Genomic DNA, 27,606 nt, shown 5'->3' on the forward strand with positions numbered 1-27,606 from the left:
CACGAAGCGAGAAAATTTGTCACGCACAAGTCGTTTCCCTTTACCGCTTTCGGCACAGTTTTAGAGGCGCGCGATGTGCACGGTGGAGGAAGAGGGAAGGGAGGAGGGGGCGGGGGATGATGCAGGGGCATGGGAAGAGAAGGGACGTGATGGTAGGGCTGGAGGAAAGGGGACCTTCGGGGTGGGGATGGGGATGGGTTAATAACTGCCTCGGGTTTACTGCCGCTTTGCAGTCAACAGTTGTTTTTGTTGCCACTCAAGATAGGCTGAAGCGGTTTATCGCTTGACCTCAGTATTGTTGCTGATCCACGAACACCACTTAAATCTATTTCAAACAAACATGTTCAATATGGCCTTCAAATTTGATGAAAGCATAGCCGTCTATTAGTGTTTGTGTATGTATGTATGTGTGTATGTATGAATGTATGTATGTATGTTTTTCTCTCGTGCGCTTTATTGCGCTGTTGTACATCATTATTCACTATTGTATTGTTTTACAGGAGGCGCTTAAAATCTATTAACAGCAATGATGATGGTGGTGATTATGATGATGATGATGACAATCACCGGCGTCGTTTCAGTTTCAGTTTCAGTTTCAAGGAGTGAAAGCGCGCAGACTGACTGATCCATATACGTCACAGCGCTTTGAAAAGTCATATGGTATCAGTATCAGTATCGATATCAGTAGCTCAAGGAGGCGTCACTGCGTTCGGACAAATCCATATACGCTACACCACATCTGCCAAGCAGATGCCTGACCAGCAGCGTAACCCAACGCACTTAGTCAGGCCTTGAAAAAGAAAAGAAAAGAAAAAGATAATAATAATAATAGTAATAATAATAATCATGATGACGATGATGATGATAATAATAACATAAAAAGACAATAATGATGATAACTAGGCAAATAAGCAAATAAATGTAAAACATGCAGACACAATACACATACACACACACATACATAAAAGATATACAACAAACATGCAGTTTCACAGATATGAAAGCACAAACAAATACACATAAACGTACACGAGCCGCGACACACACACACACACACACACACACACACACACACACACACACACTGTACCCCCCTATACCCCCCCTCTCCGTTCTCCTTTGTTTCTTTCGGTTGTTTTTTTGTGGTTTTTTTTTGACTCACTTGTGTAAAAATCATCATCATCATCATCGTCTGTGTAAACATCACTATCATCATTATTATCGTCCTGTGTAAACATCATTATCGTCATCGTCGTCGTCCTGTGTAAACATGATTATCATCGTCGTCGTCGTCGTCCTGAGTAAACATCATCATCATCATCGTCCTGTGTAAACATCATTATCATCACCATCGCCGTCCTGTGTAAACATCATTATCATCATCGTCGTCGTCCTGTGTAAACATCATTATCATCATCATCGTCCTGTGTAAACATTATCATTATCATCATCGTCGTCGTCCTGTGTAAACATCATTGTCATCATCATCGTCCTGTGTAAACATTATCATCATCATCATCGTCGTCGTCGTCCTGAGTAAACATCATTACATCATTATCATCATCATCATCGTCCTGAGTAAACATCATTATCATCGTCATCATCGTCCTGTGTAAACATCATTATCATTGATCGCCCTGTGTAAACATCATTATCATCATCATGATCGTCCTGTGTAAACATCATTATCATTGATCGTCCTGTGTAAACATCATTATCATCGTCATGATCGTCCTGTGTAAACATCATTATCATCATCATGATCGTCCTGTGTAAACATCATTATCATTGATCGTCCTGTGTAAACATCATTATCATCGTCATGATCGTCCTGTGTAAACATCATTATCATTGATCGTCCTGTGTAAACATCATTATTATCATCATCGTCCTGTGTAAACATTATCATCATGATCGTCGTCGTCCTGTGTAAACATCATTATCATCATCATGATCGTCCTGTGTAAACATCATTATCATCATCGTCGTCGTCCTGTGTAAACATCATTATCATCATCATGATCGTCCTGAGTAAACATCATTATCATCATCATGATCGTCCTGTGTAAACATCATTATCATCATCATGATCGTCCTGAGTAAACATCATTATCATCATCATGATCGTCCTGTGTAAACATCATATCATCATCATGATCGTCCTGTGTAAACATCATTATCATCATCATGATCGTCCTGTGTAAACATCATTATCATCATCATGATCGTCCTGTGTAAACATCATTATCATCATCATGATCGTCCTGTGTAAACATCATTATCATCATGATCGTCCTGTGTAAACATCATCATCATCATGATCGTCCTGTGTCCCTCAAACAGCCGTCTGGCCCCTCAGTGATCGTGCTGCCACAGCCCAGGGACTTCGTGGAGCTGCTCAGCGAACGACTGCACGCGCTGGACGCGGAGGGGCTGGGACAGGAGGGGGAGGGGGAGCGCTTCCAGTGCTTCAAGTTCGACGAAGAGCTGGCCTGTGACGTCAACGACACGCTCCTCTCCGCCACAGAGGACAGCGATGACAGCGACCACAGCGACGACTCCGGCGTCACCTACTTCCGGCCTGGGGGTGGTGGCGGTGGTGGGGGAGGAGGAGGAGGAAGAGGAGGAGGGGGAGGAAGAGGGGGGCTGACCAGCAGGGCCAGGAAGAAGCGGTCCGTGCACTGGGAGGCGTGTGAGCAAGGTGGGCGTGTGTATGTGTTGTTTGTGTGTGTGTGTGTGTGTGTGTGTGAGTGTGTGTGTGTTGTTTGTTTGTTTGTGTGTGTGTGTGTGTGTGTTGTTTGTGTGTGTGTGTGTGTGTGTGTGTGTGTGTGTGTGTGGTTTTTGTGTGTGTGTGTGTGTGTTGTTTGTTTGTGTGTGTGTGTGTGTGTGTGTGTTGTTTGTTTTTTACGCGCACGTAAATACACACACACTTACTCTCTGTCTGTCTGTCAGTCTCTCTCTGACACATTCCTCCCACAGAAACAGGTTGTCGCCCTTTGGTCTTCCTCCTGCTCAGCTTCGCTCGTTCTTTCCGCCAAGGTTGACATGCCTGCACGCACATGCGCGCACACTCACACATACGCCTCTGTCTGTCTGTCTGTCTCAGTGTAACTATGAAATCGGATCGATGGCGTCGAGTTACCTAAATACGAACCTCAGCAGTAGACCACGAAGATTGTGCGAAAACATACCGATAGACATTATTTTGCCTTCCTTACGAAGTGCAGAAGAATGTTGTGAAAAGCGTGAATGTGTAGGAGCGAGGGCGGGAGGGGAGGAAGCGTGTTTTCCACTTGGTGATATGAGCATGTTGTTTGAGTCATTAAACCGAGTCTTTGAGTCTCTCCCTCTCTCTCTCTCTCCCAGTTCGCATACGTGCTTTACCCTACCCTTCTACTACTGGACTCCCACAGGTGCTTTGGACGCTGGTTTTTCGGAGGATGACCTGATGACCCAGAACATTCCTGCACCGCTTAGCCCTCCGGCGTAAAAGACCCAAAGAACCCAATGGTTCGCACATTGCTCAGGTCTCCCTGTTGGTTGCTGAACTGCAGAGAAAAAGTCTTTAGGACTGTGCAAGAATCAGCTGTTGGTTAATTCTCCTCCGTCTCCACTTTGGTGCTCATGCACTTTATCAATGGTGTGGGTTTACAATGCCTGGTGTTTCAAGGCTATGCAAGAATCAGCTGTGGAACAAACCCTTATTTTTTACCCCGCCATGTAGGCAGCGATACTTCGTTTTCAGGAGTGTGCATGCTGGGTATGTTGTTTCCATAACCTATCGAACGCTGACATTGATTACAGGATCTTTAACATGCGTATTTGATCTTCTGCTTGCGGAAACACACGAAGGGGGTTCAGGTACAAGCAGGTCTGCACACATGTTGACCTGGGAGATCGGAAAGATCTCCACTCTTTACCCACCAAGCGCCGTTACCAAGGTTCGAACCCGGAACCCTCAGATTGAAAGTCCAACGTTTTAACCGTTCGGCTATTGCGCCCATCGTTAATTATCTATCATTCATTGCAAAACTGGCGAAACAACACCATCACCACCTCCCCCCTCCCTCCCTACCACGTTACAGCGTGCCTGCGCGACAGGCGGAAACTGCAGGCACACCATTAACTGAACCAGCTAACAGCGAACCAAAAAGAGGAACCGGCAGAATTAACGCCACATTCAAGCAAAGGTAAATAATAATTATTGCTAATAAACTACAATTGTGCATGACACGACCCGGAGAAGAGAGAGAGAGAGACAGAGGGGGTCGGGGGTGAGGGGGCGGGGTGGGGGTGGGGGGTGAGGGGGAAGATCAAGAACCTTACGCGATTTTCGTGACGCGCTACTGCGTGTTTCGCAGGCAGAGTTGTGTGTGTGTGTGTGTGTGTGTGTGTGTTATAAAAGTTTACTTCCCTTTAATCTTTTGCGCACGTGACACGAAGAAGGATACGAGGCAAACCCGGTCACAGGCAGAAGAGGAGAGAGAGAAGGATGGAGGGGAAGAGGAGAGGGGTACGATCATCTCAGCAATGCGGATCTGTTGCAGTGATGGCGGAACTACTTGGCAGAAAGGTCACAGTTGTAACAAAACATCACGTCAAGGAAGCGATGATTTAAAACCACGGGAAGGGGTGGGTGTGTGTGTGGGGAGGGAGGGGGGGACCTCTCCTACAGTTCCCTTTAACCCCCCACCCCTCTCTCCCCACCCACCTCACATCGTATCTTACCCGGAAGACACAACAGAAACAACAGCACCAGGGAAACAAAGTGTAACAATTAACGAGCACATCCTTTTTCCAGTGTCAGCCACAGTGACATCCAACAAGAAACGGGGAACAGCGTGTGTGCACGTGCCAGATGACGTGCCTGGAACAGGATCTTCTGCTGCAGTCTTCCTGTTCTGGGCACGGGGGGAATGAGGGTAGGGGGTGGAGGGTGGGGTGAAGAAGGTATTTATTTGTTGTTGTTGTTTTGGATTTAGTATGCTGCAACTCCCATGTTCACTCATCATCTACGAGAGACCAGTGGGCTTTTATGTATAATTATAACCGCTTTCCCCCCACCGCCAAACAGACATGCAGCCATACTGCGATTTCGGGGGAAGAAGAAGAAGAAATGACTATGCCGTATGGCATTCATGGTTGGAAATAATAGTGGTTATCCAAATCGGTCAGGGCAAAAAACAAAGGCTGTATCAGATTACACGTTATTTTTTTCGGTCTCCCTTTCCGTTAGGCATTAGACTTCTGATCCAGTGCATGCTGGCCAGCTCCATGCCCCATTTCGGCATGGTGGTGTATTTGTATTTGTGTTTCTTTTATCACAACAGATTTCTCTGTGTGAAATTCGGGTTGCTCTCCCCAGGGAGAGCGCGTCGCTATACTACAGCGCTACCCTTTTTTTCCCCCTGCGTACTGTTTCATTTGTTTTTCCTATCGAAGTGGATAGTTTTTTTCTACAGAATCTTGCCAGGAACAACCCTTTTGTTGCCGTGGGTTCTTTTTCGTGCACTAAGTGCATGCTGCACACGGGACCTCGGTTTATCGTCTCATCCGAATGACTAGCGTCCAGACCACCACTCAAGGTCTAGTGGAGGGGGAGAAAATGTCGGCGGCTGAGCTGCCATTCGAACCAGCACGCTTAGATTCTCTCGCTTCCAAGGCGGACGCGTTACCTGTAGGCCATCACTGGGAAAGGCTCTTCACTCTGGTTTCACTCACTCCACCCAGGTGTGAATGGTCACCTGACTGGCTGGGGAAGGTTAAAACGGCGGAAGGAGAGGACTGGGCCCCGCCTTTATCTGCCGAGCTCAAGACAGTGCATATGAGCTCAATGCTCCGATGGCCGTAAAAGGCTGTGGAACGTTTGACCTTGAACTTTATATTTCATCAGTGTGACCCGGAGGTTTAACTTTTAACATTTAACTTAAAAACGTACCCTTTCAGGAAACCTTTGGGTTTACTTTTAACCTTTAACTTAACCTGTCATATAATTGCAGGTTTACTTTTAACCTTCAACTTAACGTTTCATGTGATCTACTGGTTTACAAATACTTTTCTCGCACTTCCCCACCATCCCACGCCAGTCGCTTCTCCTCCTTGGGTTATCTTCTTAAGTCTCCTCTCCTTGTGTTATCTTCTTAAGTCTCCTCTCCTAGGGTTATCTTCTTAAGTCTCTCCTCCTTGGGTTATCTTCTTAAGTCTCCTCTCCTTGGGTTATCTTCTTAAGTCTCCTCTCCTAGGGTTATCTTCTTAAGTCTCTCCTCCTTGGGTTATCTTCTTAAGTCTCCTCTCCTAGGGTTATCTTCTTAAGTCTCCTCTCCTTGGGTTATCTTCTTAAGTCTCCTCTCCTTGGGTTATCTTCCAAAGTTTCCTCTCCTAGGACTATCTTCTTAAGTCTCCTCTCCTTGGGTTATCTTCTTAAGTCTACGCTAATTCAAAAAGACTTAGGAAAACTATTCATAGTGAGTTAACTTAGTGCTGCTACGATTAACTTGTGTAATCCAGCCCGGGTCCATATTCCCATTACGACTGCAGCATCCACAGCCGGGGTAGGAAAGGAGTATGGAGGACAGGATCTTCACCATACAGCAGTCTCCGACCACCCCTCAGTCCATTCACTGGCACCGACCTCACCACCCACCCCGTGTCGGAAATAACTGGACAGCTGGTTCCAGTGTCGTCAGTCCGCAGCACGAGCAAGTTGTCATGTTGACGCCGTACACGGCCTCGAACTGCCTTGTGGACTTCTGGCGGATCCGGTTTTTTTGTTTTGTTTTTGTTTGTTTGTTTTTTCCTTCAGGGTTGACTCCCGAAGCTTTTCCAGTGGTTGGGTATGGGGGCAGCTGAAGCAGCGGAGGTTTGAAATCAGCGTTTTCTTGCACTTTGAAGAGCTACCATCCACTGAGTTAACAAGCCTCATCTGCAGTGCCCCGCGTGCGGTCGCCTGTTTACTCGACTTCGGAAACTATTTTTCAATTCCTCAGTGATGGCAATGAATATTCTAGCTTGATTGAAATATGCATGTAAACTGTGCGAGACGTAGGTGAAAGGGGTCATTTTACGCGGATTATTTTAATCGATCTTTTAACATCATCTTGGTTATTCCTTATCGGACTGGAATCGACGGCTTTTCCGGCCTGAAATGGCCCATGTGCCGTTGGCTGGACTACAAGCAACATGGTTTGATTTGATTCTATTTGTGTGGCCAAGAATTCTTCTTCTTCCGTGTTCAGGGGCTCCCTCACACTCTCGTATATGTTACTGGTCAGTGAACAAAGCCAGCAATAAAGCGATCAACCGACCTTTTCAATATTCCGGCGCTCGCTGGACTCTGAAGCTGAGACAATGACATGACGGTCCACAGCCAGGCTTTCGATGGACCCGGGGCTGTACTGCACAACGGATTTTGTCAGTGTTTGTTTGAAGTCAGATTAGCGTCAAGACTGTACTGACTTATGGCTATAGATTTAGCGAAAGCGCTCTGGACAGGAACATTCTCAACGCCAAACATAAATAGCCACGTAAAGATCATTTATACCTATATGCAACCCCTGGTTGGTCTTAAGTGGATTTGCCGTTTCTGGCACTGTGACTGATGTGAATGGAGTCACACTGTCTGGTTTCGCTGCCGCTGTTTGCTTTTTTTTTTTTTTTTTAAAGGTACACGTTCAACCGCCATATCAGTGTGTTTGAGTGCGTTTTGCACGTCGGCCCTCACGGGATGTTACCTTGGCAGTGTCGAAAAACAGTCGAATCCAGACAGCCGGCCAGCGGGCAAATTCACTCCCTTCCTTCCCTCGCTGTCCCTTTCCTACCCCTTTACCCCCTCTCCCCCAACACACACACACACACACACACACACAATTAACTCAGTGACGCATTATTTGATTTTCTGCAGATGTATTGTCTACCCGCTAATAAGTCACTGGCAGGTCTGCATGTCTTTTGACGGACTGATCGATGACTGAGATGGGAAAAATCTGGCCACCACGTGACCGGGCAGTGCGCCGCGAATGGGATTCAAGTTGAACCCAAGGCTGTTGAGCCCGTTGAATTACTGGTTTTAAAAACAGTACTTAAAAACAAGGCCCGAGGAAATCTGGCCGCTGCAAATAATGGTGAATCTTGATCCTCAGTAGGCATTGTAACGGCCAACTCACAAAACGTAACTTTAATAAAATCACAGTTTTGAACGACACTGAACAACAGCAGGCAGGAACACAACACAACACAACACAACACACACACACACACACACACACACACACGTTTCAACTGAGTTTTAATTATCCTTTCACTCCTGCTGGAGTATGGAGGATTACTGCAAAATAATCTTTTCATGCCCAGAACAAACATTTCCAAATACACAACAATGTCACATTAAAGTTGAGAAAACACAAAATTAATGTCTTTTAACTCCAAAAGTATAGCTAGGCAACATTAGCAAATCTAATCATCTTACAGCTAACATGACTTTTTTTGCATCCTTTGAGCATATTACAAAAATTAAAAACCGATTTTGGAGACAAATATTTTTTACGAAGATATATATTTCGTAACTGATCATAATTGGGACATTCCATTACAAAATGAAACTCATCCCCAATCACAGACATGTTACAAACCTTACAAAGCCGTAACTATCGTGTTATGCCTTTGTGTTTCCCTGTTTCTATTTCGGCAGCTTATGATTACTACTTCGAAATCTGAAGAAGCTGATGACGTAATTATCAGGCATTTGACTAATATATTTTTCTCTACCAAATCCACTTTTGAAATTTCGATAAAACAAACATTTACTACTCGCCTCTTGAGCATGTCTCCATAGATTTTGAAAACTATCTCTCAAAGCAATGTTGACATTCTTGCAGAAAGATTCCCTCTCACACACACACACTCACACACCGCGCGCGCGCGCGCGGATGGTGAAAGTCGTTTTGTGGGCCGACCTGTTTGGTAAACAACCTCGTGCAACAACCCACAACATTCCACGTGTTGAAGCCCCCTCATGCTCCCCCTCCTTGCAAACCTGTATTTGTTTGCCTTGCCACTGCCTTTACCCAGTCCTCGTCCGCAACATTCTTGTCCGACCGAAACAAAAAGTAAATCGATAATTACCATCGTAGCTTCGTATTGAAAATTGCTCGCCCCACACACGCTGTACATTTTTCAGTCAAATTGGGAGAGCAGAGGAGGCAAGAGTTCGTTTTGGGAAAGGAGGGAGACTGGAACTATGTTTACACCGATTTCCTACTTCGGAGCAGCTGACACGCGGACGGATCTGTGTTCTGGGGATGGGGAAAATGGCAGCAAACAACAAAACCACAAGTCGAAAGAACAATCTGGAACTTCTCCTTATGGCAGGTAAAATTAATGATGCTGCCAGTTACACACTGTTTGTGATGCTGAACGCTGTTATTTTCTGCTTGCAATGCATGTCTTTTCTGTTGAAGTTTTGAAACAGATTGTTGAGACTTCGTTGACTGGGATCTTGGATCGACTCTGGTGCGAAAAACCAGGACGTGTTTTTATTTGATTTTTTTTTTATTAAACATTTTTTAATGCATCGTATTGTTTTTAACGCATTGCACATTATCTCAGCAGTGTTGTCTGGGAATAGTGTGGAGCGGCTCTCAATCTCGAGCATGCTTTTCCTGTCTTCTTGGGAGACGTTTAGTTATGGTAACTGTTCAGGTGGGACGAGTACTTTTCAAATAGTTCTGACGATTTTGGCGCTGTGACCTGGCTTCGACGAAGACGATCGCACGCAGACGCGCACGCGCCAGTCTGCGAGCGAAGTCTGCGACTTGCAGGGCGATGTGACATGATGATGCAGCTTTACCCACCACCACTTCTCGCGTGGTCCCCACCCCATTATCATCGTAGATCACAGTATTGTGAGTGGCGTTGCAGCAACAGTTAACATATTTACTGTTTAAACAAACATCCATACCTCTGATATGTGTCTGTGTCTGTGTGCCTGCATAAGAGAGAGAGAGAGAGAGAGGGGGGGGGGGGGGGGTGGAAGGGGGGGGGGGGGGGGGGGGGGGAGAATACTGACTAGTTAAGAGAGAGGAGAATATTGAAACTAATCTTTGGCTTCTGTGTCTGTTTCTGCCTCTGTCTGCCTGATTGTGTCTGTCTGTCTCTCTCCCCCTCAGTCCTCAACCCCTTCTTTTTTCTGTTGCTGTAGAATGATATATATATATATATATATATATACACACACACACACACATGTGGTACTGAGGCATTTACATTTTGTTTATCCTGTTTCTGGGGCACCATGGCATTTGTATATTGTTGGTTGAAAAAAAAAGGTGAGGAGAATTTTATGGAAAGAACACAGAAAAATAATATTGGGTAGGAGGAGCGAGTATAAAATTTGTTTCATGTGAGCAACTTGGAATGATGCCGATGTGTTATGTTGATTTAACCCAGGCTTTCGCACACAAAAGAAAAAAAAAGAGAAAAAAAGCGGAGAGATAGTAGTAGAAGCAGCAGCAGAAGTAGCAACAGCAACAGCAGTAGTAATAAGTAGTTCAAGTAGTAGTTGTAGTAGTAATGGTAGTATTAATAATGTTAATCATAATCATATTGATTATAATTTGTTTTTATATAGTCATAGTGCTATGAAGTATAATGCAAGCTGAAACAAGCTCTTGCGCTTTACAAATTCAATACTTCACCAGTTGAACACAAGGAGTGAAATAGAGATATATAAGAGAATCATAAAAGAAATAAACACTCATTCATTGATTCTGTAAAAGCACAAATTACAAGACCAACAAATATATACCATATATCAGTAAATGCAACAACTCTTATACTCTATCACAAAACGAAAGCAACTGAGTTGAGAGCAGTCACATTTTGAATGTGCATACATGTATTTAAGAAGTAATGGTTATAATTTACAGACAGGGAATGAATAAAATGATTATTGAAATAAAGTAAAAATTATAGGTTACTCAACTTACTGTGGGTAAAAGGAGTAAAAATTAGCAGTCTTTCAACCATTTGGACCACTCCATCACCCAGTCCCCCCCCCCCTCAACCCCTCCCCCACCCCTCATGCCCATTCTTTGAGGTTTCTTTATTTTGAATGTCAGAAGTTAGGCAGATTCATCAAATCATCAGTCTATGCAAATCAAATGAATTGTTCTGAAAGCACTAGTTTTAAACTTGCTGTTATTATAGTTACAAGGAATAGTGTTATGTTTTAGTTGAATTAGCACACACATTTGAATAGTCAAAAAGTTTCCAGTTTGCGATAATGAAAACTGGTTAAACTTTAAAAAAAAAAAAAAAAAAAAAAAAAGTTTATCATATGAATTGCTTTGTACATTATTTTTTCTAAGGTTTATACAAAGTCGTTTTGGACTCGGAACTTCGAGAGCTGATAGTGTCAACAGAATTTTATCCACTTCTATGTCAAAACTGTTACTCTGATTGTTAAGGCATTCCAGCACAAATATTTACAGATGGGTGAATGAACATCAGTTTGTTCACAGGCTCTACACCAGTACTACTTAGGTTAGTGAGAGATGTCAGTGTCATAGTGATGTTTTGATGGTTGCATGTGAACAGGACTTCAGTCAGTGTAACTGGTAGTTGGGTGTGTGTGAACATGAACTGCTGTGTGTTATCGTGTGACATCCGTTATGATGTGGGCAAACAGTGGTTAACTGGTCAGACATAATGTTGACATTAGCATTTAATTGTTCTGCATAATGATAATCAAATGAGTTCTGTTATATTCTCTGTTGCTTACATTCAGATTATAATAGATTCCTGTTAACATGCATGTATGGATATATGTATGTATATGGGTAGCATGATTGCATGCACAAAAACGCATGCACACACACACACATCACACATACACACAATCATGAGCACATCCAACTGGATAGCAAATGAAATTATCAAGAAAATATTTGAATATAGTTTTTGTTTGTGTATGTCTGTGGAAGGTAAAATGTCTTCAGAGAGAGAAAGACAGAAGATAGTACGCAGCCACAGATGGTTGAATATGTGTTTTTGTTTTTGGGCACATGTTTGTGGGTTATTTTTGTTAGTGTTTGTAGGCGTTCAGTTGATATAGAAATTAAAAGAAATGGAAGCTGCAAGGTTTAGTGCTTGACAGGTTCAGGTTGACAATGTCCCATGGTCTGGACAGTCTAGTTAAAGAGAGAAATATGCTGGCTGACTGCAGTTTGTTGAGATGAAGAGTATTACTCGGCAGTAGGGACTTGTACAGAACTTTGATTACCAGTGGAAAGTCATACCCCATGTCTCTATTTAGGCATTGTCCTCTTTGTTTGACTTTTCAATATGATTTTAGACCCAGTGCTTTGATTTGCCATCTACTGCAAATCAATAAAACACGTAAGCGGAAACACAAAAATACAGTTTAATACAAAACCCTGCAGATCCAGTATGTTTGATTCAAGAACAGGTGATTTCAGTTAGTCAGTTAACGCGACCTGCCAATGATTCTGATAGTTTGCACTGTCACTGCGACTATTGGCGAAGTCCGCGTAACTTTCCAATGTGACCATGGCGTCTCAAAAAATTGCTGGCCCTGGCGATGTAAGGGAAGCTATCGGCTAATGAGCACCAAGTTGGACGGATGTAGAGTTATGTCCCTTCCATCGTTTCCCTCCCATCAGCACGCATCCAACAGACGAAAAAAAGAATTGACTGTGTGGTCCCGGACCTCACTCAAACTGGTAACTTGGAAGTCTTTCATTTTTCTATCTTTCTGTCTGTCTTCCATTTCGTTTTACCATGTGTCTGTCTTGCAGTGTCTGTGTCTGTCTCGGCCTGCCAGCGTGTATCATTTCCGCGGTGCTCTTTTATGTTCGTGTGCGCGCGCGTGCGTGTGTTTGTGCGGGTGTATGTAAGAGAGAGAGAGAGAGAGTGTGTGTGACCCGATGTTTGTTGGGAAGGAAAAGATTGTGCACCTTGAGCAAGGTTTCCGCGTCCCCTCTTATCTTCTACTCTCATGAAAACGAATTATGACATGACTTCACGTAAAATAGATAATTATTCTCAGTCTTTGTGAGTTTTGTTCGTGTGTGGTGTTGGTGCATGATGTGTGATTTGTGTGAATGGAGAGTGGAAAGCGCATCTGAGCTGCACTATGCAAGAGGTGAAAACGATTCATCATTATTATTTTATTGTTATTATTATTTTGCAGCGGATTCAGTTTCCAGGATAATTTTCTTTCTGATAAAAAAAATGACTTTCTGTCTGTGCCTTCTGTTGTTATACGCATGCTTACGCGCACGTACACACGCATACACGCACGTGCACACGCACACACACACACACACACACACACACACACACACACGCACACACGCAGACTTCCACACACAAGCATGAATGCACATTGTGCAAGCTGAAAAAAAAATCCTGAATGCAGCATTTAAAAAGTAACCTTCACCAGAACAAGCCATGTTGAATTCAAGGCACAGGAGTAAACTGCTCTCTCTCTCTCTCTCTCTCTCTCTCTCTCTCACACACACACACACACACACACACACACACACATACACACACATGAACTGACACACTTCATGTTGGAATAATCGACCGTAGACACCTACTTGGCACGCGGTAAATAAAAAATTTAAAAAAATAAAAATTAAAAAAAAGAAGAAGGAAAAAAAAAAGAGCAGCTTGCAAGTTAAACAGGACATAAAAAAGGAGAGAAAAAAAAAGCGGTAGCTCACAGCAAAAGACACAGAAAGGTAGGTCGAGGGGAAAGGTGGGGGAGAGAGAGGAAAGTCCGTGTCTACACTTTAGAAATCAAGCGGCCCATGAAAACGATTCCTCCCCCTCACCTCCGGCCTTCCTGTGAGCGCAGGTGATAAGGTGATAGCACTGTGTTGTGCGTTTCCAAAACAGACACCACGAACTGGTATTTTCGTTTTTTATTATGCATAGGTGGAGGGAGATACGTTTGAATGAAGGAGAGGGGGGTTCGGGGTGGGGGGGTCATTGCTCTGGGGAAGGACTGAGGAGCTGGGGGAGGACTAAAAGGGAGCATAGAAAGTGTCGATGTTGGCGTGGGAATGAGTAGAAAGCTTGGTGGTTTTATTTCACCACAGGGTATTCAAGAGTACCTTCACCTTCGAGTTCAAATGGAAACTTGAGCCCCTTAAAACATCAACAGCAACCACAACAACAAACCAACGAGAATCACCGCACAGGAAAATGGAGATGTGTTGTAATGTACAGTTTGGCCCAACAACACACAGCCACACGCACGTGTGTGTGTGTGTGTGTGTGTGTGTGTGTGTGTGTGCTCTCTCTGTCTGTGTGTGTGAGTGTGTGTGTGTGTGTGTGTGCTTTCTCTCTGCCTCTGTGTGTGTGTGTGTGTGTTCCCTACTTTCATATGCCTCCCTTGGGGCTGTCATAAACGGGTCAAACTTCGATATTCAGGACAAGTAGGTGGGAGGGGAGAAATCGAAAGAGCTTGGGGGTTGAGATGAGACGGGGAAACGCTATGAACGCTAAGTTTGCTGTTACCGTATAGGAAACTTAAAGAATATAATGATGATGATGATGATGATGATTATATACGGCCTGTGTTTCACCTGAACTAATCGCTTTTATCACACATGTAAAATCTAATCGAAATTGACCTGTCTTGTGTTTATCATTTCAAGCCAGTATATCACAATCTTCACTATCGTCATCGTTGTTATTGTTAGATTAAAAAGTATTCGTATGATTTCAGTTTTAAATAAATGAGAACAAAATCAGACTGGCAATTTTTGCATGCGTTGCGATTGTACAGCTTGATTATAACAGACTTGTTGATTATAATTACGTAGTTGAACACATGCCTTATTCAAGCAGATTTGCATGCCACTACCAGGTGAATTAAAAAGAAAAAAGAAAAAAAGCTACTCATGTCTGACGTAAGGAGAAATCCACAGTGAAAACCTTGAACTGTAATATTATACAACACGCGTTTTCTTGTCTTTTGGTGTTTTGATAATAATGACAATGATGATGATAATAATAATGATAATGTTAATAGTAATGACAATAATAATAATAATAGTAATATAATTAATACCGTAACCATGCATGTGAATGAGAAGCCTGTTTGAAAACGGGTATCATAATCCCTATAATCATTGTATCGAAATAATAAGCAAATCATAAAAGAACTTGAAAATGTGAATCCGAGCCCCGTCTTGATTGTGTAAATCTGAACTCCATCATACTTATATGAATGAACGTCTAGCATCCTGTCTGGGGAAAAAAAAACACCAACAAAAAGAAACCAACAGAACACATGAAAGAGCACGATATAAGCTCGGGCTTGTTTTGCTCGAGTTTTCTTAATCAAACGCTGCATTCCACTTTGTTTCTTGAAATTAAAAATCCTTAAACCAAACAAGCAGAATCTTGTCTAAGACATGAATCAGAATTCGCATTCAGAATATGTGACTCAGAAACCTGTCTCAATATATAATCATACAAGATTTTAACTGTAACTGGGGGAGGGGGGGGGGGGGGTTCGCTAGCGATTATGTTAAAGATTTTGGCGGATAAGAAAAGACCAGCACATCTTTTCAGAGAGTTTGAATTGTCCGAACAGCACATAAAAGGTGTGTGAATTCTAATGTTTGAGAGTACATCACGCCAAACAGAATCCAATTTCCGGTGCGTGGGTCAAAATACCTTGGAATTCTCTCTCTCTCTCTCTCTCTCTCTCTCTCTCTCTCTCTATATATATATATATATATGTGTGTGTGTGTGTGTGTGTGTGTGTGTGTGTGTTTTCAGCGTCAGAGGTGTTGACCAAGGAAAATGCTATGAACAGGTGGCACGGGAAATCGGGGGCACAGAAGGGCATTGGCTGTTTTTGTCAGCAGCCTCTGTTCTAGCTGAAGTTATGACAGAGAAGGGATGGGGGAAGGGGAAGGACGGAGACAAGGGTGGTGGGTTCAGCACACTGAGATACATATTTTACATCTGTGTGCCTATAGTTCAGCACCTCCACCAGCACCAGCACCAGCACACCCTCAGCTGCCCGCGAACCAGGCCAGCCAAAGAACAATAACAAAAGTGACAGCTATCAGTCGCACATTAACTTTGCTCCGACACGAGGCGAAGCGAGGAAAAAAAAAAGCAAAAAAAAAAAAAGCGTGGGGTGTTGTATTGCGCTGCTGTGACGTGTGTTGTGTTGTGTTACTTTCCTGACACAACAAAAGCCCCCCCACACCCCCACCCTGGCCCCCCTCCCCTCACACTTCTCCCAACCCCCTCGGGGCCCCTTCCCTCAACGAGTCAAAAAGCCTGGCTGTTTCTCCCTTGCGAGGCAGAGAGAACTCAGAACTCAAAACGGTTATATATATATATATATATAATTATTAAAGAATTAAGATTTTAGGCATGGCCTGTTCTTCCAATCTGCCCTTGCTATTCTACATCCGTTACAATATCACACACACATTTGAAGGGAAAATGGAAAAAAGAAATTTCCATGTGTGTGTGTGCGTGAGTGAGTGAGTGAGTGAGAGAGAGAGAGAGAGAGAGAGAGAGAGTTCAGTCGCAGTGCCTTGACGAAACCAACTTCATCAAAATGTGTTGTGCTCGCCTTGAGTATGTTATTAGCCGATTATATATAGATACATATTTAAAACCTTTCTGCATTTTTTTTCTGTTTCAAAAGTGAATAAGTATCTATCTTGATCCAAATTTATGCAAAAGTATATATATATATATATATACTTATCCTGATTATGGCTTGTGTAGGACTAGCTGTATCAAACTGACCTGCATACACGTGTATCTTGAACCAGTCTTTTGTTGTGTCTTTCCCAACAGGATTTTTGTGTGAATTGGGCACAGCACTCCAAACATTTTGTTCAATAAAGAAAGTGTGCGCGTTTGAGTATCTGTATGTACACACGCGCGGGCGTGTGTGTTTGCGGGTGTGCGTAAAAAGGAATGTATGTTTTATGTAAATGTGTTTTAAAAGAAAAAGACTGAGAAAAATGGGTCTGCGCGCCCTGCTTTTTTTTCCTCCTTCTTTCTTCTAAGTTCATGCACTTGGCTTCGATTCATTTTGTTCACGTTAGGTCACATTATCATGATACAAATCGTTATATCTTTCCCTTATGTTTCTCGCTTCCAGCTTGACATATTTTTTCAAAGGGAAAACTGTCAGGGGCTGAGATAAAATGAGGTTAATGCGAAGATGATTCAACGACGCTGAACGCTGGGAGTAAGTCCACATAGAATGTGTGGGAGATGCAGAGGATGATTATAACTCTTTGTTTTCTTTTCTTCTTTTTTTGTATCATGGCCACCAACAAAAAGGGGGCAGGTAATTTCCCCACCCACTGGAGTGTCCCTGTGTTGTAAACACCTTGTTTTCTTTACCTCCCCTGCCGTCTTGTGACGTGTTGGTTTTGACAAGCTGTTCAGTCGTCATTATCATGGCCGGCTTCTTTCTGACGTGAATAAAGAAATAGTGGGCTTCACCGTGCTTTGGCTCGGGGCGTGGGCACAGTGCAGAATACCTCCCCCATCCTTTCTTCTTTCCGCTGCTGATTTACATATGGTTTATGTCTTTCTTGACGTGTGAAGGATGTCTAGAGGCGGGGGCAAAGGGAAGGGTATGGGGGCAGGGGGAGGGGGGGTCGTAGTGGTGGTGGAGGTTCTGTTCATTTACAGTGGCTGGAAAACCTGGGACAGTGTTTTAGTGTTGAACCTGTTTCCTTTCCTTTAATTTTTTTTCTGCATGTTCATATCGTCATTTGTTTTCTTTCGGTCCATTCGTTTGTATTATCCCTCAAAATCCGTGTTCTTTTCTGGCCTTTAACACCCAAAACCCGTGATATGTTAGTTATTCTTCTGTAGTATTCGTGGTGATGAGTCGCTCTTACTGGCTATTCACTGCACAGAAAGGCACGTGCAACTCATGGCGTGTCTTTGCCTGTGCGCATGGAAAGTTGGGCGAGTTTAAAGACTTACTGGCCTGCAAGGTGTTCCTTGCTTTAGTCTTGGTGTTGTGGAGGTTTCGTTGTTCGAAGGGATGGAGCTCTGGATGTTTGGTCCATCTGGCGTTGAGGTCCGTGGAATGGGGGAAGGTCGTGTTTGTCTGTCCTGGCATTGAAAAGGTGTTTGATATTCATACTTATGACTCCCTGTTCGTTGGCGGACATAGAGGTGAAAATAAAAAGAGCGGGAGGGGGGTGAGAGAAAGAAAGAAAAAGGAAAAGAAGGGAAGAAAGAAAAAGTAAAAAACCAAAAACAACAACAACACAACGACGGACAGTGTCTAACCCTAGACCGACGTGCAGACTTTTTGTAAGTGTTCCAGAATAAAAGGTAAACTCTTTCACTTGATTTTGTGGTGGAAGAAATACAAAGCCCGCCTTCTTCCTTCCCAACCATTTCACGAATATCTCAGTATGCCTATTATGTGATTGTAATTCAGGACGCCCAGCCTTGTGTGAGTTTTCCAAATCCGTGTTTTGAACCAGTTCGGAGTTAGTCTGAACCCACCGATAACGGCGTGACAGGACGCGCACTTATCAAAGCGGGCAGATCTGTGTGGCGACAGAAAGGAGATCCTTTGATGCATCCACCTTTTTGTTACGAAATATCACCTGTTTCACGCCAGTGTTTCGAGAGCGTGGGAAGAGTCCTTCAGCTGGCCGTCATTTTGCGGTGATGTGCTGGTCACGAGCTGAAATTATATGGATGATAATAATATACCGTTGGTTAATGTAATGACATTTCCCTTGACTTGTCGCCCCAATGACGTGGTGTACCATTGGTGAATGTAATGATAGATAACTCGTCGCCCCAGTGACAAGGTGTACCGTTGGTGAATGTAATGACAGATCCCTTAACATGTCGCCCCAGTGATATGGTGTTCCGTTGGTGAATGTAATGACAGATCGCTTGTCGCCCCAATGACATGGTGTACCGTTGGTGAATGTAATGTCTGGTTTGCCTGCTTCATCCATTCAGTCTCTTCAGCGCTTACAAAACTCTGCTGCCAGACTCGTCCTCAGAAAGAAAGATCTGAGCACATCACTCCTCTTTTGCAACATCTCTGTTGGCTCACACAGAATAAAGTATAAGATCAGCACTCTATGTTATAAATGTATTCACAAATCTGCCCCTTGCTATCTTTGTGGCTGCCTTCACCTCTACACTCCATGTCGCTCTCTAAGATTGGCTTCGGATCCACTATGTTTACGCATACCCAGATTCAAACACTCCACTGTTGGACGCCGTTCTTTCTCTGTCTCTGGACCTTGCATTTGGAATGAACTTCCTCTTTCACTTCGTCAGGTCTCCGCACTCAGCTCTTTCAAGTCTGGCCTTAAAACACGCCTCTTCACAAGATAGCCTCCCTCCTCTGCCTCTTCAGTTTTGAGTTATGCATGCGTGTGAATGACTGGTGTGAAAACGCTTAGATTTATCTCTGCACAAGATTCTGCGCTATATAAATATTATTATTATTATTATTATTATTATTATTATTATTATTATCCCTTGCCCCAGTGACATGTTGTACCCTTGGTGAATATAATGACATATCCCTGAGCATGTCGCCCCAATGATATAGTGTTCAGATCACTCACAGCATCCCCTGACACTTCCTCTTCCCTGACTGTTCATACATTTTGTGCCTGCGTCTGTGGGTCAGAATGGATAGAGGGAAGCTCCTTAAAATCAGCTGTGGTAATATTTGTTGCTTTCTGCGTCTCCACACTCCATTTTAATTTTTCAGGTTGGCAAAGCCTCGCTTTTCGTGCCTAGAGGGAAGAGACGTGCAATTTTTTGGCATTCGCAAGGGTGTTTGGAAGGAGTGTGTGTGTGTGTGTGTGAAGAGAAATTGATTGATTTCTTCATCAACGATCGTGTTAAAGAGCAAGTACATCTTAACAACCCCGCCTTCGCCGTTTGAGGACATTCGCGCGCGCGCGCACGCGCGCACACACACACACACACACACACACACACACACACACAAGTTCGCGCCGAACAGAGTGTGAGCGTGTGTTAGCTGTCAGTTTAGATTTCACGAGTTAATGATCGTCTTCTGCGAAGGTACACCTTCAACTTCCTTATTGAGAGAGAGAGAGAGAGAATGTTCCTGCTGTGTGTGAAGGTAGTAAGAAAGGAGGGTGGTAGTCTGTAATTGTGAAGGAAAGCAAAGAGCAGGTCCAGACCGCAATTGAAAATAACTTCCTGGCCGCGTGGTGCAAAAAGATGTGTATGTGTACATGTGTGTATGTGTGTGTTCTTGTGTGTGTAAGACATGCGCGCGCATACATATTTTGAACACACGCACACGCAAGAATGCGCGTACACACACACACACACACACACACACACACACACACACGCATGCAAACGCTTATGCGCGCTGACACACACACACGCACACATACAGGGAGAGAGTGTCAATAATGTCTTTGCCATGCGGTTTGTATGTACGTATTCTACACTTGCCAAGTATTGACAACATTCACTGCAAGCGACATCTCGGAAACAAATTGCTTTTTGTTTCTTCCCCTGGTAAGGAAGGATAGAGGGAAAGGAAGCGTTTTTGTGAGTTGTCTTCTGATCGTCATATGACATACAGAGAAATAAATCTTCCTGGTTGGTTGAAGCAGTGGGCGGTGAGGGTGTGTGAGAGGTTGGGGGAAATGGCAGTGTTAAAAAAGAAAACCCAGTGAGTATGCAAGTCAAGACCTGAAGAAAACTTTGAAAACCAGGCTAAGGTACTACAAACGAACGGTACGGGCAATTCAATATTATGTGTGTGTGTGTGTGTGTGTGTGTGTGTGTGTTTCAAACAATAAGCAATAACACAATAAATCAAGTTGTGTTCCTTTAGAAAATAAGACAAATGAAGAAACACAAGTTTATTACGTTGTGCCAGTTGTCACCAGTTTGAGGAGCGGACACTGGTGCTGTGTTAAAAGAAAGTGATAATTTAAGGCCTCCCTCCTGGGTAAGAGCATGTGGTAATGTTTCAAACGGAAATTGACTCCCACACGCCTTTTCCATCGGGTAGTGGTCAGTGAATTCCATCGGGTAGTGGTCAGTGGATCATTTCAGTTTTGTGGGTGGTTCAGTTACTGATAAAAAATGTGCGCCCAGCTCTGGCGAACTGTGCTGGCGTTTTTCATTGGTTTTTACAGTTAACACGTTGAGGTTCACAGTAGTGATTTAGTTCACAGTGTTGGTTGGTTGTGTACTGTAGTGAACAGTGTGGAGTGCTTGTGTAGTGAACACACTGGAGTTAATGAACAGTGTGGAGTGGTCGCGTAGTGAATACATTGGAGTTAACAGTGTAGTAGTGTAGTGAAACACATTGTAATTAACAGTGTCGATTGATTGTTTAGCGAACATATTGCAGTGAACGGTCTTGACTGGTTGTGAAGTGAACAGATTGTAAACAGTCGAAACTGGTTGTGTGATAAAATCACCGTAATAAACAGCGTTGACTGGTTGTGTAGAAACACTGAAAACAACAACAACAACAAATAAACAAAACAGTCTCAGTCACAGCAGCCATATACCATGGAATTTCCCATCCCAAACAGGACCTGAAATCCGGGACCACAGAACTTTACAAGAGAGCGCGTGGTTTTGGCCACATCGGACTTTCGTCCCCCCCGAAACGTTTAAGATATTTTGCCCAGTGTCGAAGACGGTTTAAAAGAACAAAAATAAGAAACCCAACACTTTAAAGAACAAACAACTTATCATTATAATTATTATTGTTGTTGTTGTTGTTATTATTATTGTTATTATTATTCTAACGATGAGCCCCTAAAAATCACTGACGGCTGCAACACCTGGAACACTGACTTGAAATTCCTTCCTTCACGCTAACAGGCCATAATGTAAACAGCCTAAAACTGAACTCTAAGGATAGCGTCGTTCGTCGTATATATCTCGGCGACGGCGCCTGGTGGATAAAAGGTAGAGATTGTTCCGAGATCGTCAACATATGTGCAGACCTGCTAGTGCCTGAACCCCCATCGTGTGTATACACACGCAGAAAATCAAATACGCACGTTAAAGATCCTGTGATCCATGTCAGCGTTCGGTAGGTTATGGAAACAACATATCCAGCATGCACACTTCCGAGGGCGTAGTGTGGCTGCCTACATAGCGGGGTAAATAACAAAACGGTCATTCACGTAAAAAATGTGACATGAGCGCCCAGTGGCGGCCGTCAGTCGGCTCTACCCAGGTAGGCAGCTTGTGCAAATGACCTAGTATTTGTAAAGCGCTTAGAGCTTGGTCTCCGACCGAGGATAGGCGCTATATAAGTATCGTTATCAATCAGTCAATGAATCAATCGCAGCGTGTTGACAGGGTGTGGGCTGTACTGGTCCAGAAACCTTGTATAGTCTGCCTCAGTCCATCACAGACAGCAAAACAACAACAAACAAATAATAATGTCTTAATTTATAAAGCACCTTTCCATGTAAAAATGCCCAACCGACGTTTAAAACATGCATTTAAACAGAAAAACGAAAAACTTACATGCATAACCCTTTACAGTCAGCCAACCTGTCAGGCACAAAATTTACACACACACACACACACACACATCATACATATCACATGAAAAAGCCTAAATTATGCACTATCATTTTACAAACATACGACCAACCTAAACTGAAACCAATACCCCTCACCCATTTCCCTAACAGACAGTCGAGTTTAACGACCAATAAGCTTTCGCAATTTTTTTCCCCTCAGGGTGTGTGGTCTGTGCTGTTGTTCTTTGGTGTGGGTGTTGGGAAACCCTCAGACTTCACCTCCCACACACCCTTCACTGGGCCAAAATCACTGATCCGTGTAGAGAGACGCAACTAAACGGTATGCATAGCATTGCAACCATTGCAGAAAAGACGATTTTCTTGAACCATCAGCACATAGCGGCAAAAAGAAAAGAAAAGAAGAAGAAGAGAGAAAAAAGAAAGAAAGAAAAAAGAGTGGCGTGGGGAAGGACTGCTGACTGATCAGACAAGGATGGCGCAGGAAGAGATGGCACAGCGATGTCCGTCTGTTACCCCTTTCATCCGGCGCCACTCCGCTTCCTTTCCACATCCACGATGGACTGGACAGCAGGGTCCAGAACTAGATCGGTGTCCGGTCACAGGAAGAGAGACCTGGACCGATACTGCTGCATGGTCAGTCTCTGGGGTCACCGTACCTAACTGAAAGAGGCGTGCGGGACGCGCGCGCGCGCGTGTATGTTTCCGAAGTAACGTGTGTTGTGGTTTCGTGACCACCGAGTCTGACTGACCTGCACACGAAACTGAGACTTTTGTCAAGAGGGCAAAGAGGGCACACCTGACAGTCGATAAAACTCTCTCTCTCTCACTGTGTGTGTGTGTGTGTGTGTGTGTGTGATTTTCTATCTCTTTTCTTTTCCGCGTCAGCTCACTTCGTCTCCACTGTGAACTGTTTCTTTTTCCGCTGTTTCCTGTTAAGCCTTTTCTCCCTCCATCCGTTTGAAATCAACTGTTTCGGTTTCAGTTGTTTGTTTCTTTGTACCGTTTTAACGTCTTTGATATTGATTGCTTCTCTTCTGGCTTCAGTTGTTACTTTTTCGACTTTTCCACCATGCTTTTCTGTTGATTCTTCCAGCTGTTTTAGCAGATTTGTTGTTGTTTTCAACAGTCTCATGATTTTCTTTTCAAGCTGTCCCGACTTTGTCTTTCAGTTATCTTGAAGTCGAATGATTCTGCTGCAATACATTTCCTGTCACATGTCCGGCACGAAATGGGAGCTAAGCCAAACCACACACGCGCGCGCGCGCTCGCACACACACACACACACACACACACACACACACACACACACACACGAGAGAGAGAGAGAGGGAGAGATTGTATAATCACAAATGCCTAACTCACTCATGAAAGAATGCCAATGGTGAAATTACGCCAATAATGTGGCGAAGAATGATCTGCTGGCTTTGGGTGCATATGTATGTGCGGGTCGTGGGTAAATGAACGATTAATGCGGGAAAGGGCAGGAAGCCAGTGCAGGCCGTGGCTAATCCTCTCCACAGTAGCAGTTCTGGCAAACCCTGTTGAACACTCTGACCCTTACCCATTCTTTTCCATCTCCTTGGTCTCGTGGGTCCCGATACAGTTGCATAACTGATTGTTGGTCTTGTTTCCAGACCCCATCGAACGTTGACATGGGTTACGAGTCTTTAAACGTGCGAATTAGTTCTCTTGCTTGCGTTCACACACGGAAAGGGATTCAGGAACTAGCCGGTCTGCACATCTGTTGACCTGGGAGATGGGAAAAATCTCCACCCATGACCCACCAAGTGCTGTGACCGGGATTCGAACCCAGGACCCCCAGATTGAATGTCTATTACTTCAACCTGTTGCGCTTGTCTTGCGCATGTCTGTGCCACAGACTGGAAACCCATTTCAGAAATTCCGTTGGTGTGTCGACATGCACACAGTAGCACACAACATACTGTCAACAGAACAAGAAAAATCATCTGACATGTCTAGAACTTGGGATACATAATTTAACTATATAGCTTTCCTGTCTCTGCTGAAGTAATAGGCTGATAAATCTGACGTTTCTAATTTTGCTTGTGTGTCAGCACATTGTTTTCATTTCCTGTTCTTTTTCTTCCTGTCTGTCAGTCAGTCATCCTCTCTCTCTCCGCCCTCTCTCTGTGGAATAGAATTTCCTTCCCACTCTTCCTTTCCCCACTCCAGCCAGTGTCAAAGTCATGTCTGAATTGGTGGAAAAGTATGGCTCGTCATAATTGTGTTTCCTGTTCTTCATATTAGTTGTGAAGTGGCGCGCGCGTGTGTGTGTAGGAAGAGGCGGAAAGGTCCACAAGAAAACACCCATCGCAACACTCAGTGACTCTTCAGGGTCCTGTGCAGCCATTCCCATCTTCTCCCCTCTTCCATCCCCACCTCTCTCTCTCTCTCTCTCTCTCTCTCTCTCTCTCTCTCTCTCACACACACACACACACACACACACACGCGCGCGTTAATACTACATATAGAGTACTACATTCCGTTTGCGTGATTTTTTGTTTACCCTGTGTTTGTTTTGCTTTTATTTGTTTGCTTGTTCTGTAAAGTGTAATGGCAAAGTTGTAAGCACAAAAATTTCATGACGCGGTTCCTTCAGAAATTTATATTATCAGAGGAGATATGATTACGACTCCCACCTCCAACACACACACACACGCAAACACGCACGCACGCATAATGCACCCCTTTTAATTTGCTAGGGTACAGAACCCCCTTTTCCAGCAATTAATTATTGTAGATGAGCAGTCACACCTAACAGGGTTGAAAAAAATAACGGTTTTCAAGCAACGTATTATAAATAAATAAATAAAACCACCAAAATAATCACACCATTTGCACCAAACGGAAAAAAAGTACTGCCATTATCAGTTACAGGTAAAAACTTCTTTGCAGTCATTCTCAGCATGTTATGACAGGAAATGCTGTCAATGGCAACGAGTGGGGGCGCAGGTGGGGGTTTGGGGGGGGGGGGGGGATGGGGAGGAGTGGGGTGGGGGGGGGGGGGGGCGCGCGCGTGTAGACGTATTGAAGAATGAGGAAAAAGAACGGAGAAAGTTTAAGTTCATGCCGGGCACGCACGTTCAAGGCGAGGAGGGCACGACCCCAGATTATCAGAGGAAGGGTGTGCCGTTGTAGTGGGCCGTTTTTATCCGTCACTTGCAGACGACGGCAAACGACTTAGGAATCGAGTCGCGCACACCCCTACACTGCAGGATTACCGTAACCTACCCCCGCTTGTCCCCGACCCCGAATCAAAAGTCCCCGCGCCACACACACTGCCTTCAGATAGATAAAGCAGCTAAGTCTTGTTTCCAGCAAACACTGTTTGTAAAGACCATTTTTGGGATTTGGTTGACCCATGCGGGGAGATAAGGGTCAGTAGGGGGAGCAAGAGTGGGGAAGGGGTGTGGAAGAGCAAAGAGATTATGGAGATTTATTTCACCAAGCCACTCAAGGTGTCTGACCATAAAAGCTCTGATTCTAATCAGTATACAGTGCCTCGGCTTTCAAAGTCAGGCGAAGCAGACCAGCGTGATTTGCAATATGAAGTGGGCTGCTTCATCAAAGGAACGTCAGGAACTCGGAAGCAGACACTGATTTCGACACGTTGACAAGAAAGGATAAGAAAGTATTGGTCTCAAGAAGCAAGGGGAAGTGACGTAAAAGTTTTGGTTCAGAGACAGGTGCGGGAGAAATAGACAAGGTGAAACTCGTGCGTGTGTTATTAAAAAAGAACTTGAACTCATCTGTTTAGAAAAAAAAGGAACAGTAATAAGATGACAGACTTCATCCTTCAGACCTTGCAAGTGTGTTCATCAGAGATCTCTCGGTTCTTCTACTGATTATAATAGAATCTTTTGCATTCCAAACGTCAACAGAGAGAAAGAAACACGACGGGAGAGCTGTCAGTTCTTCAGCTGTACAAACCTGGAATTCACTGCCTTCTTCAGTCCGCCACAACCCCACACTTACTTCCTTTAAAACAAATATTATTATTATTGTTATTATGAACACGCGAATTTCGAGCTAGCTGGATACAGATGTAGATAACATGACTTACGATTTCAGGCAATGTAATTCAAGAAGACATCACTCTCAGAACAAGACAACAGCAAAAAGAAGGCGATCGTATAATTTCTGGTGATAAAAAACAAACCATCGGTCTCGGAACGCCCACACGCATATTGCCTTCCGGATCAGATACTATGCGGATTTCCTCTTTCGCTTCTAGAACATGTCACAATAGATATCGGTTTCGTCGAGATGAAAGAAAAAATGAAACTAACACAACCCGCCCACTGCCTGTGCTGTATGAATTGTAGGTGAATGTGGAATATGTACAATCTCTGTGCTACTCAGTGGAACGTGCACGAACGTTTCCTAACACTGCTTTGTAACGACTATAGTTTGTGTGTTGGTAAAAGATACAGGCCTGCGATTAGTGGGTCAAGTCCATCATGAATAATTTCGTAATTCGACCGTGTTTGGGCGACACCAGCTGTCAGCCATCTTAAAGTGTCATTACAATTCATCTTTGGGCTTTCACACATTCTCCATTAGACTCTGCCCTCTCAGTATAACAGCATTGAACCCTTTCGCTCTTTTGTGAGTGTATTGGTGGAAGGGGGAGGGGTGGCAGTGTTTGTTTCGTCAAGGTGTCAAAGCATTCACACTTGCCAATATACGCTGCACTACATGAAAAATCAGGGATCAGAGGTGGAGCAAAATAGCGGAAAGGTACACAGACACGCGCGCGTACACACACACACACACACACACACACACACACACACACACATTATATATATATATATATATATATATATAGAGAGAGAGAGAGAGAGAGAGAACAGTGATCTATGTCCATAATATGCTTTACAAAATAATTAAACTAATCATGTGAGACATTTTGAGATATATCGTCCTTCTGCTCCTCTTTCCACCCAATTCCTCATAAAAAAAAAGAAAAAGAAAAGGGGGTTCATGTTCATAATCAAGA

At 43.8% G+C, this 27,606-nt stretch overlaps 1 protein-coding gene across 3 annotated transcripts in view; it reads left to right on the plus strand.

The window, feature by feature from the left end:
• LOC143283931 (uncharacterized) overlaps positions 1 to 27,606 on the plus strand; it is a 160,698-nt gene that overhangs the window by 69,454 nt on the left and 63,638 nt on the right. For all 3 annotated transcript variants that reach the window (XM_076590375.1, XM_076590371.1, XM_076590372.1), the window contains exon 4: positions 2,344 to 2,701. In XM_076590375.1, coding sequence (XP_076446490.1) covers positions 2,344 to 2,701 — 358 coding nt within the window. The remainder of the gene's footprint in view (positions 1 to 2,343; positions 2,702 to 27,606) is intronic.

This window comes from Babylonia areolata, chromosome 7 (assembly GCF_041734735.1).
Source record: "Babylonia areolata isolate BAREFJ2019XMU chromosome 7, ASM4173473v1, whole genome shotgun sequence".
Taxonomy (NCBI): Eukaryota; Metazoa; Mollusca; class Gastropoda; order Neogastropoda; family Buccinidae; genus Babylonia; species Babylonia areolata.